This window comes from Megascapheus bottae, chromosome 19 (assembly GCF_031878675.1).
Source record: "Megascapheus bottae isolate mThoBot1 chromosome 19, mThoBot2.hap1, whole genome shotgun sequence".
NCBI classification, from domain to species: Eukaryota; Metazoa; Chordata; class Mammalia; order Rodentia; family Geomyidae; genus Megascapheus; species Megascapheus bottae.
Window position 1 is genome coordinate 35,499,273 of NC_143527.1, and position 12,199 is coordinate 35,511,471.

At 43.9% G+C, this 12,199-nt stretch overlaps 1 protein-coding gene across 1 annotated transcript in view; it reads right to left on the reverse strand.

Annotated features, from left to right (window-relative positions):
• Positions 1 to 536: 536 nt before the first annotated feature.
• Ttc39c (tetratricopeptide repeat domain 39C) overlaps positions 537 to 12,199 on the reverse strand; it is a 90,437-nt gene continuing 78,774 nt past the window's right edge. The window contains exons 7-14 of the mRNA XM_090353328.1: positions 10,519 to 10,612; positions 9,135 to 9,242; positions 6,815 to 6,924; positions 5,465 to 5,588; positions 4,944 to 5,041; positions 3,145 to 3,249; positions 1,838 to 1,876; positions 537 to 1,126 (exon numbers count right to left, since the gene is read on the reverse strand). Coding sequence (XP_090209454.1) covers positions 1,037 to 1,126; positions 1,838 to 1,876; positions 3,145 to 3,249; positions 4,944 to 5,041; positions 5,465 to 5,588; positions 6,815 to 6,924; positions 9,135 to 9,242; positions 10,519 to 10,612 — 768 coding nt within the window. The 3' untranslated portion in view covers positions 537 to 1,036. The remainder of the gene's footprint in view (positions 1,127 to 1,837; positions 1,877 to 3,144; positions 3,250 to 4,943; positions 5,042 to 5,464; positions 5,589 to 6,814; positions 6,925 to 9,134; positions 9,243 to 10,518; positions 10,613 to 12,199) is intronic.

A 12,199-nucleotide genomic window follows, 5' to 3' on the forward strand; every position in this document is an offset into this window, starting at 1 on the left:
GCAATGGAGAATTTAAAAAATACCTTTGAATTCCTTTTAGGACAGCAAAGAACCTGAGCAAAGGGGAAAATAACTTGGCAATATATAGCCCAGAAAGTATTTTACCATCAAATAGTATGAGGCACAAATTTTAGATTCCTTCAACTTTAACTATTTTCAAGTAATTTGTCAAAAGAGTCCTAAACATTGGAAAACTCATAAACAATGGGTGGTATGCTTTATCTAAAGACCAGGTTTTTAGGTAGATTAGCAACACAGCCCACCCACCATCAACCTGCTCCTATTTGATTGGCTTTCAGAGGAAAAAGAAATGTTCATCAGTTTGAAACCTTTTGCAGTAACTGAGGATGACACAAAGAGCGTACAAAACAATGAAAAACTGGGCAATCTATTGAGTTTCTATTAATGGCTACATGGAGAACATGAAGATTTAACCAGAATAAATCATCTTTTTGTGCCTGAATGTCACTGCCTAGAAAATGGGGATAGCAATATCTGTGCAACGTTATTCATAGAAATATTTTGAGGCTAAAGTAAAACAATAGAAAGCACTTTTATTATTATCATGTTTTTCAAAACACGATATAAACGTTCTGTCATGGTATACTGGTCATCGTTTTACAGGTTACAGCTTCAGGTCAGCCATTCAATCTGTGCTTCAGATGTGCGTTCCTACAAGGACTCCAGGGTTAATAGGGACTCTGATTTTATTTTAAAAATAATAAGTCACAAACCAAAATAAACAAGGTCACTTAGCCTCTCCCCCCCACCCCCACAATCTGGTGGTGGTTCATTATTAACTTAATCATCATCATCATCATCATCATCATCATCATCACCACCACCACCACCATCGTTAAACCTTAGCTACCGGCAGAAAAGAGGAGACTGTCAATGTGTCACCAGAAGAATGTGTCCCTGCACAGGTGGCTTGTCAGAAGAAAAGCTCATCTTCACAACGGGTTGGTCCTAAGCTTTTATTTTTCAAGTGAGGACCCTGGGAGAAGAGGAGCATCAAGGCAGCCAGCAGGGTCTGTCACTGGGGAACTAGTTCCCTCAGGGATGCCAGAGCAGCGTGGATGCGGACGTGCAATCTATTCTCAAAATCATAGCCCGAGAAATCCTCCTGTAAGACCAGAGACAGAGGTGTGTGCAGTTAGGTCATCTTGCTTGGATCCAGCATGCTGCATTTTACACTCCCACACTGAAATGCCCTACACTGCTCTATGTTTGTTCCATTTTTCTTGCTCCCCAAACCTCACACTTGGTTTTCTAACATGTAGCTGTTCATAGTGGTTCACATTTGTAATATCCATACTCAGGACGCAGAGACAGGAGGACAAGTTTAAGATCAGGTGGGGCCAGGTGGCCATGACAGCCCATGGCAACAAATAAGCAAGCCAAACTGGGTTCTATCATCTTCTCTTTGGGATGATTTCCTCAGGTGATTCTTAAAAGAATTGTCTTAAACTGTGTTCAAAGTAAGTCCCTATTACACATGTAATTCAAGAACGTTGTCTGAAATCAAAGGGTTACATGTTGGGAGCTGTGTGTGACTATGCACATCTGTAGCTCCATCTACTTAGGAGGCGAAGGCAGGAGGAACACATGAAACCAGGAAATTCAGATTCCCCTGGGCAATATAACCTTTCTACCTAAACACTAATAGGAGGTCATTTATAAAACCATCTGGCCATTTTCATAGCAACTTCTAAACAAGTTTAACATCCACTTAAAAAACCACATGTTAGAATATTTGGCAAATTCTTCTGAATGCAGATGGACAGAGAGCAGGGTAAGAAAGACCACAGGGAGAATGCAATGGTGAGATGTTTACCTTTGCTTGAAGCAGGAGAGTTCTGCCTCTTCCTACAGTCTATGAATATAAGAAAAACACATTATACCTACATTCATAGGCTCGAGCAGAACATGTAATGAAAGGACATGTCACTGAAAGCAATCCATGACAGCAGAGAGACAGCAGAGTCAACTGTTCAAGTATAAGCACTCAATTTTTCTTTACTATGAACATATTTATGGTTTACACTAAGGCATTCCTTGATAATTGTTCAGTCTTTACTATTTGTCAAGTACCATACTGCAGATGGTACTTACAAAATTACTGGTATGGAGACATATCAATCTCCTTTTGAAGGCACTGGTAGGTGGAGAGTATCAACTGCATTTTTCAGAAAGCAGAAAGATAACATACTTATATTAACAACACGGGAAGAGTACATATTTAATTAAACTAAGAGCATAGAGGCCTCTGTCCAAATTTGTATAAGTTGTAGTTTTCTCCTTTGATAAAATTAGAGCTTCAAATTACAAGATTTTCCAGTGCAATGCCTGTGTTAGCAAGTTATCCATTTAAAATTAGAGTTCTATTTCTATGGACTTAGCTGAGTGTTTAGAAAGCCCATATATTTGAAAGCTGAATCAAATGTATTAAATATATGCAACTTTTATAATTACGTTTCTCAAAGAAGGTTACCAACTACATGTAGGCACTACTGAAATCCCTTTAAAGAAAATGAGCAAAACACAGCCCACTGATTCATTTCACTAACTTCCATTTTGTTTAAATAGAACCTACCAACTTATATTTGTATGGTATTCTAAAATTTCTAACGTATTATGCATCTAACCTTGATTTCTTCTCCCCATGATTTTTATTAAATTGCCAAAGGTGGTCATTTTTTTAATCCTGTTTCATAGATCAGGAAGAAGCTTTGTGATTCTGTAACTTAACCAGTGGCAGACACCCAAATAAAGGGAAGGGCTAGAACTAGAACACAGTTTCTTTCTCCATGCAGTACACTACAACGTATCACACCATCTGTGGCAGTGACAATGGTTCTTGCCTTGAATGGATCTTGGAGAGAATCTTGGAAAATTCATGCCTGAGAAGATATTATCTCCTGGGAGATGGGAAGACAGCAATTCTAGCTTCTTGACCCATCCCATACACACAACCAAGGAAAAGTAAACACTACCATGTTCAGTCAACTGAATTCATGTGAAGGATGCTTCACACCTGCTTATGAATAGCAATTTGCTAATGTGCATTAATAAAGACACTGGTGTGTGGATTGCATATATGTACACACACACACACACACACGCGCGCGCGCTAAACCTTACCTCTGGTTTATCTAGTAGAAGGCAGCCAAGTTCATAGCAAGCATATGGCTGAACATACAAGTTATTCTGACGACATAACTCATCTTTGGCTGCTCGCTGAAAGAACTGAAAGTAATACAAACATCGGAATGAATTCATTTCCCAAACTTGGTATCAGACAAAGGAAGAAGACACGTTTCCCTTTTGTTTTCTAAATTACATGTGTCTCTCCTCCTTCCCATTCCTTCAGCTCCAGCTTCATCAACATCTCTCAAGTCGTCCTCTGCATAGCTGTCCAGAGCAGTTCCTTCAGAGACCTTTATCCATTGGCTCAACTTGTGCATCTCATTTTCCCAGTGGACACACCAACAACCTCTACTACTAATCCTACTGCTAAGAAAAAAAAAAAACTACCTGCATCTAAAAGTCTATACCATTGCTTATTTTTAAACAGAAAAATCTATAAATAGGCGAGTGGGTGGTGAACTCTTCTAATTCCACCTACTAGAAGAAGAGGTAGCTGGAAGATTCCAAGTTGGAGGTCAGACCATACTACATTATCTAGTTGTTGTCTCAAATACAACACAGAAAGGAAGTGTTAGTGGGATGCCTCACATGCAGGCGTCAAGCCTCAGTACTAAAACTAACCAAACCGCACCACACATAAGCCACGAACCATCTCTTGACAAACCTGTGTCTTACTGTCTTGCCTGAAACTAATCATGCTTTCTAATCTATTTAGAGCTATGTAATAACTATGATATCACACACTCAAACTTTTAAAATTTCAAAACAGCTATATTAGCATATATAAACTGTTTGGAAAAGTAGCTAAAGCAATGCTGAGATATCCTTCTTCAAAAACTATCCAGGCTGGACATGGTAGTAGAGTGCTTATCTCACACGTGTAATCACCAGTGTACACACACATGCACATTCAAATTGGCAAAACACCATTCTTCCAACGACATCTGAAAACAATCAAGGATTCCTTTCCACCTTGCTATATTATACTAGCTGTCATGGCTTGGATACGAAATGTCTCCCAAAAGCTGTGATGGTAATATGGAGAGGGGATTGGATTAATCCACCAATAAATTCACAGCACAAAGGAGTATTAGGACACAAATAGTGGGTGGAAGAGGAAGGTACTGGGGACGTGTTCACGAGGGCCTGTCTTCTTCCTGTCATTCTCTCTGGTTCCTGGCCCCTGTGAGGTGAGCAACTCTATCGTGTCCTGCTCTCTCTCCAAGGAGGCTCTACCTTACCACAGTCCCAAGGGAGCATCCAACCTCCGACTGAAACCTCTGAAACCAGGAGCCAAAATAAACCTCTCCTGTTTCCTCAAGGTATTGTCACAGTGGTGAACAGCTGGCTAACACACTGCCTACGCCGACAACTTTCCACCCCTCATCTCTAGTTCTGCATGGTAACCTGTCCTGTGGAGAGAAGAAGCATAGTTGCCCATCAACGTGTCTGATCACTTCTGTTTCTTTCTGAGGCTCAACTCTCGTCACTTCTAATGCTCTGCTTCCTCTCCAGCAGAGGCTGCCATCTTGGGTACACAGCCATCTACAGAACAGAAGCCCATACATAAAGAAGAGGCTCTCCAAGACTCTGCAGTTAGGTTTAAAACATCCCCATCAACCACCTTCAACTTCCAGCGTCTGAAAAGATGGCATTCACTGAATCAGATGGATAAAGCTCCTACCAAAGTGGGAGGTTTCGTTTGGTTTAGCGCCTTTTCCTGTTCTCAGTCACAGGCACAGATGTAGGTGGTCACGATTTGTCTGCTTCACCCAGCAATGTTAACAGTTTACCTGAAGAGCATCCTCTGAGTTTCCTAGACATTTGTGTATGGCACCGAGAAGCAGATACTTTAATCCAGCAACAGATGAATCATCCGCCTCATGGCAAGCTTAGAGGGAAGGGGAGTGGAAGGAAGGAAAGACATTTGCTTAATCTCCTGAACAGTACTGGGCTAAGTAACTATTGTACACACATCACACATCCTGTAGGATTCTACACCTATGGAGTGCAAGAACCAGAAAAAGCTCATCTATGGACACAGAAACCAGGGGAGCGTGCCTTGAGACCAATGGGTACAGGGCACGTGGGAAAAAAATGCTCTCACTGCTGTAGAACTAATCACATTCATAAGAGCCTCCATCACCAAGCACGTATCCTAAGACCAGTGTGGCTGGACCAGCTATGTGACAGCAGCCTGCCTCTCTCCCCTCAACCCCACTAGACCACATCCATGCTCTGAATCCAGTGATATTCAGGAGAAAACCTGTGTGGGGAGGCCTGAAGCAGGCATGGGCATGGTTCTTGCCTTTACCTTGACTCATCCTCTGCAGGTTGGGGAAGGAGCAGTTGGGAAGAGCTTTCCACAAGTATAGCACCTCGATGGATGCCAGCACACACAGCGCTTTGGTTGGGGTTTGTTTCCGAAACCGCTCTGCCTGTAAGCAGACAGAACAATGAGCCTGTGTCCAAGGACAAATTCAAATACAAAAACAGACTTTGGAGACATATAAAGTGCTCAGTACATATTCAGTGTGAATGGATGACCCCTCTTAACAAAACTAAAAATGGCTATTCATTTACATTAATGTCTTTGTCTAGTTTCTTATATACTCATAAACTCATTCATAACTAGGCATTCTCACTGTTAAGAGAGTTCTGAAAATGAGGAGAGATTCATTTTTATCTAAGGCAAGGAACTCACGAACGCTGTGTGACAAAGCATCACTCATGGGCCTGCATGGAGATGTCACGCCTGAAGCACTTTAGTCCTGGACTCAATTTAAACATTTTCTACTTTGCCCCATGCTTCTCAGCCACATTTCATAATATGATCTAATCTATAGTCAAATTCACTCCTGAAATGTACAGCCAATAAAACTACACACAAAACCTGCTTATAGAAGACAGCTGTACATCTTAGTTATATATAGCTGTAAATTTCATTCTAGGAAAACTAAAATCATGCGAAGTTCAAGCTAGGGTTAGGATTATGTAAGTAAAAGGTAGTAAGCAAAATCTTACTCTCCAAATAAGATGCTGAATGCATTTGGAACATGGGACCTGTAGCTTTCTACTGACAGTTCTCATGCGCCATTCTGGTTTTGTGATGTTGGATGTGAACACCAGACCCTTCTGCACATCTTCCTGGGCTCTCTCCATTTGTATTCCTCCAGACATGATCTTTATTTATTTTTGGGTCGGTTGTGGGGCTTGAACTCTGGGCCTGGGCACGGTCCCTGAGCTTTTCAGCTCAGGACTACCACCCTGCCCCTTGAGCCATAGTGCCACTTCCAGTTATCTAGTGGTTAATTGGAGATACGAGTCTCATGATCTTTAGTGCCCAGGTTGGCTTTGAATCACAATCCTCAGATCTCAGCCTCCTGAGGATTACAGGCATGAGACACTGTGTCTGGCTCTTTAGACAAATGCTTCCCCTTCCCCCAAATGCTCATTATCTCTACAAAGTCTGTAATATCATTATTCCATTTTTAAAAGTCTTTATTTATAGCATCACAAGCACATGTTCTCAGAGCAGAAGTGTGATCACAGGAGGAAACTCTCTTCGCAGCAATGTCTTGCATTTGAGCGAAGATGATATCTTGAAGCCTGCCCAAGGTACTGTGTGCTAGACATGACCCCAGATCAACACGCCTCGCCATACCTTCTTCACCGAGAACTGTTCAATCTGATTGTTCTTCCTTTTGAACAGTTTCTGAACCTCTCTAAAGACGATCTGTGCCCCCTCCACGTCACCAGTAGCTCCCTGACACACTGCAAGAAATCAGAATAGTATTTCTATCACGTTTGTGGAAATGTCACTAACAGACACGAGGTGACGACAGTTGAAGGCTGTCATCAAAGGAGGTCAGGACACTACTGCCTCACTGCCCCTGGTCCCTGAGCTGTGGTGTTGCAGAGAAAGCACTGGCACAGGGGTATGTGGTCACCCTTGCCATCCCCTCTGGCCTGCCTATCAATCTGTACTGTCCTTCTTGGGCAGCTGCTGCAGGACCTTCCTTGATGGCTGTACTGATCCTTTCCCCTCTTTCCACGCTGTAGTGGAGCTACTCACACCCAGCTTATCCCGTCCACACAATCCCCTTGCTGAGACAGATCAGGATGGTATTGGGACACTGAATGTGTCTCTACTGGCTGCTTAGGTAATTAATTTCTTCTATGCTCAACAAAGATGAGAAGAAGAAACAGCTGCCTGTCGATGACTCTGTGACCAGGCTCAGCTAATGACCAGTGTGCTGGCACACCAAAACCATTCCATTGATAGCTCCCACTTTTATCTGACATGCCTGGAAATTCTGTGAAACAACCGTTTAAGTATGAGACACAGTTACACTAAGTCTTATTTTCAAAAATAAAAAGAAAGCATAGTCAGCTGGGCACTGGAGGCTCAAGTTTGTAATCTTAGCTACTCAGGAGGTTGAGATCTGAGGAGCATGATTTGAAGCCAGCTGGGGCAGGAAAGTCTTTAAGACTCTGATCTCCAATAAATTACCAAAAAAGCTGGAAGTAGAACTGTGGTTCAAGTGTTAGAATGCTAGCCTTGAGCAAGAAAGTCAAAGATAGAGCCCAGGCCCTAGATTCAAGCCCCAGGACTGGAGCATACATACAAAAAAGTTTATTCAAATATCAGATCCAGGGAGGCATAAGAAAAAGGGTGCCTTACAGAGGCTGCCAGGAAGGGGGCAAAGATACAAGATATATATATAGTTTCATACTGGTTGCTACTTGTGTGATACAAGTTTGTAAGAAGTTCAGGATATACCTATTAGCTAGTGCTAACATTACCTTATCTTTTGTTGTGGGGGGGGATTAGTCCTGGGGCTTGATCTCTAGGCCTGGGCACTGTCCCTGAGCTTTATCACTCACGGTTAGTGCTCTACCACTTTGAGACACAGCTCTACTTCCAGATTTATAATGGATAATTGGAGATAGAGTCTCTCAGATTTTCTAGTTGAGCTGGCTTTGAACTGTGATCCTCCCTCAGATCTCAGCAGCTTCCTGAGCAGTTAAGATTATAAATGTGACCCACGAGCACCTGGCTCACAACACTGCAATTTTAAACTACATAGTCCTGCATATCTCACAAAGGCAGGAAACACTTGTACACCAGGTGGCAGCACTTGTAATTTTTCCACACCTCTGCACTGTTAACTTAAAAAAAATATTATCTTTAAGTAGTTTTCATTTAACAAAGAAGTCTGTGAATACAATATAGCTTGATCAATGTCACCCCACAACTCTGCAATTTAGAAGCTGCATGGCACTGTGCATATTACAAGAGCAGCGAATACATTTGTCCACCAGGCGGCAGAACTTGGGTCTCTCCAATTCCACTCTTCTGCAATGTTAAACCATGTGGTACTGTATTGACCACAAGGGCAGGGAACACTTCTGACCACCAGGTGGCAGCACATTTCCAATTATCTCATACAAAGGCACATGTGCAACCCACAGATCAGAAATTACTAATTTTTCTGTGATAATACTGAAATGTTGCATCTCAAATTCTGTAACATTGCACAATCAGATTCAAAGTTTGAGCAAATCACTGAACCTATGCATCTTTGTATAATCAGGGCACCAAACCAATGTATTAACATAATGAAAAAAGACAGGTCCAATCCTTAAAACAATTAAAATCCTAATAAATAACTACAGCAAAGAAAGGGAGTAAAGTCAGATTGAATTTGTACAGGGAGAATGTGCAGAACTGGGAAATCCTCACCATCATTATCTCCAAGACAGAGAAGGATCAACAGGTCATGGTGGGGGGGTGTAGGTGGGTGAGTGGGCATTGCTGGGGTACAGTGCCGTATTTCTGGGCATCAGCTGGGTCAAGGGTTAGCATGCTGGGAAAGATGGAGGGACATTCACTTCTGCAGCCTCTTCCATGGCTCCCCATGGGGCTGACTGACCACAGAGGTGCCCATCACGACCCCCATCTCACCTAGACATCCACTCACCTGCCGTCAAATACGCGTAGTAGCACTGTGACCACCTGGACTCATTCTTCAGCCTCTCGAAGGAATCAAATGCATCCTTGAAATTGAGCTCAATCATGCTGCACCAACCTATAAAAGAAATACGACCCTAAGGCAGAGGGCTCTCTGGAGCACATTTGCCTGCCGACTTGTCTCTGTAAATCTTCTAGCAAATACTGTAAAATGATCATCTGTCAGCTACATGCTGTCTTCCTGAGGTGGTGTTAGTCCTGCAAAGTTTGAGCAGGACGAGGCAATTTGGGTTTCACAACCAATTCATTGGTAGAGAAGAGAATAGTACAGAGATTTCGGAAAAGATACTCCAATTTGCCTTATCCCACTGTGTGATTAACCCAAACTCAGTAGTATTTCTCCAAGAGTAGGCACAGACAGAAAAAGTAGCATTGGCATCAACTATTAGATGATGCATGTAGCAAATACCTCAGAAAGCCTTTAGGCCTGCACAGTTACCCTGTTACCATTGTGAATTCTCAGGCCCCTGGGGAAAAGAAGTAGGAAGCCAATGGGGCAGAAATTAAGCACTCCCACCCCTCCCTTCCGCCCCCTCTTGTGAGTAATGGGAATGGACCTGCGCTGTCCATCTGGTATTCTGGTAAGGGATAAAGCCACTAACATGGAAGAATTTTATTCTCATTGGTCGTGATGGTATCTGCCCCGCTACTGAGGCCTAATTCCTTCTCATTCTTACTGCAACCTTGCAAAGAACACGAGCCTGGCTTATCAACAAGCTGGTGACTTGAAGGCCAGCTACTAACGGAGAAACCTTGTGGACCCAAGTCCAATTGTCATTTCCTTTCCCAATACTGCCTCTGAGCAGTGCTGCACAACTGTAACCCCAGCTATGGGCGAGGAGGAAGAGCTCAGTCCAAGGCTGGCCAGAGCAAAAAGGCTGTTCAGAAATGAACTAAACCAAAAGGAGGCTCATGTGAAGAGCTCCTGTCTACAAAGTGCAAGGCCCCGAGTTCAAATTCCAGGATCAAGAAAACCTTAAACAACTTGTCCAGGCAGGTCTCAGGAAAGGTTGGTAGAGGGAGCAGATCTCTGCTTTTCCTCTGTAAGTATGCATTCATTTAAAAGAGGAAGAGAGCACTCAGTGATGAGGAGCAGTCCAGTGAGTTACTTGACAAACAGTGACACTGTCCATTCCATCCACATTACCCTTTGCTCCCAATCGAAATGTTCATTAGGAAGGAATAAGGGCCAAGTCTCAGGACAGGTGCGAGGGCAGAAGCCAAAGTCCACGTGAGGCAAAGCAGCATTGTGCAAGACACACTGAACATCATTACACACCAAGAAACCCTCCCCACAGCACTCGCAGAAAGGCGGATGGACGCTTTGTATTTACCAATCTCATACAGACACACGTGCTGAATCTCCCTCTGCTCTACTGCAAGCTCCAGAGCCGTATGGAAGGACGTCAAGGCACTGTTGATTTGACACTGGGGAAGAAACACAGAATGGTTACTCTGGCCTGCCATTGACATGGTACCTTTTTCCTAGTTATCTTGATACATGTATATGGATATATAGTTCATATATATATATAGTTATCATTTCGATCTCTGTATATGCAGTTATCTCTTTTTGGTTTTCTTTGCCATGGGACCTATGTTCTTAATCCTGTTTTCAAACCAGTGGGTTCTAACTATCTCCCTGCCTCAGCCGCCCACACAGCTGGGCTTACAGGAAGGAATCACTCTGCCTGGCTAGAGAGCTCTTTTACTTGGCAGTAGATTCTGCCAGGGAGGGCGCATTCACTGAGAGGACTTGTTGTGTTCAATGATTGCTCAGCCTCATGCTTGACAAGCATACGGAGACACCAGACTTGCAGTGTGCCCTTCACAGGCAAGGGTGATAGCTGTAAATTGAGTTTTTCTTTCCACTAAAGACTTCTAAGTTGGAAACACACATGTCAAAAGCACCTGAGAAGAGCACTTCAGAAGATCACTGAGATTAAAAGGGATTGCTGGCTCAGAGAAAAGGCTTTGCTAGGTGTTTGATATCACACATTTGAAACAGTAAAAAGCCCCTCACAGCCAGAAGATTTGAGTACACATGACATCATGTGTGGATGACTCACCACCCAGTGCTCCCTGAACCACAGGCTTCTGTCTCTGTGCCTCCAAATGCTGCTCCATCCTCATCTTCCCCAAGCCTCCCAATGGCTGTGTGTGCATGTGCATGTGCGTGTGTGCGTGTGTGTGCATGCGCACGCGTGCATGCGTGCGTGTGCATGTGTGGGGCCCTTCCCAGTTGTTTCCTCCCAACCCCGCCCACAACTTGTGTAGTTCATTTTCAACAGTGTCTCTCGAGAACCATTGCCGCATTCATTCACAAAGCTTTGTCCCCGCTCCCTGGAGGCCTTGGAACTTGGGGACACTATTGCCACTAAGTCAAGGTCATCTCCAGGCCGGTTGTGACTCAGGACTGATGGTGGAAGCCAAATGACTCCTGAACCAAGGCCCAGGCCAGACCAATGGATGCCACCGAGCTGCACATCAGGAAGGTTCAAATGTCCACCTATGCTCCTCTGTCGCCAGACACCAGTGCTAGTTAGGCAGCCACCAGGAGATTCGTCTCAGGTCATTTAATTCCTGTTCAAGCAAATGTCAGGCAGGGGGAGGAGTCCTCACCCGACCACCATGAGACAAGGGTCCACCACGTGCATGCCAATGTGACAGCACCCAGCCAAGATGCAAACGATGTGAGAAATCAGCCGGTGACAATGCACACGGGAGGGTGCAGACATCTGACATCATTACTCATCTAGCATCTCTCTTCTGCACCAGGGAGGCTTCCTTCCCTCTACCCCCACCCCCAGGCACACTGGCTGTGATATTTATCATCACACTTTGTTAACCACCGCATCGGGGGTTTGCCCTCACACACCTTCTGGCAGCCAAGTTTATGACGCACTGCTGCACGCTACTTGGGAAGGTCATGGCGGCACGCTGTCCTCAGTGGGTTCAGTGTACAGCCCTGCAATGCCACACCATCCTTCAAGGGACAGAAATGTGCCCAACCTA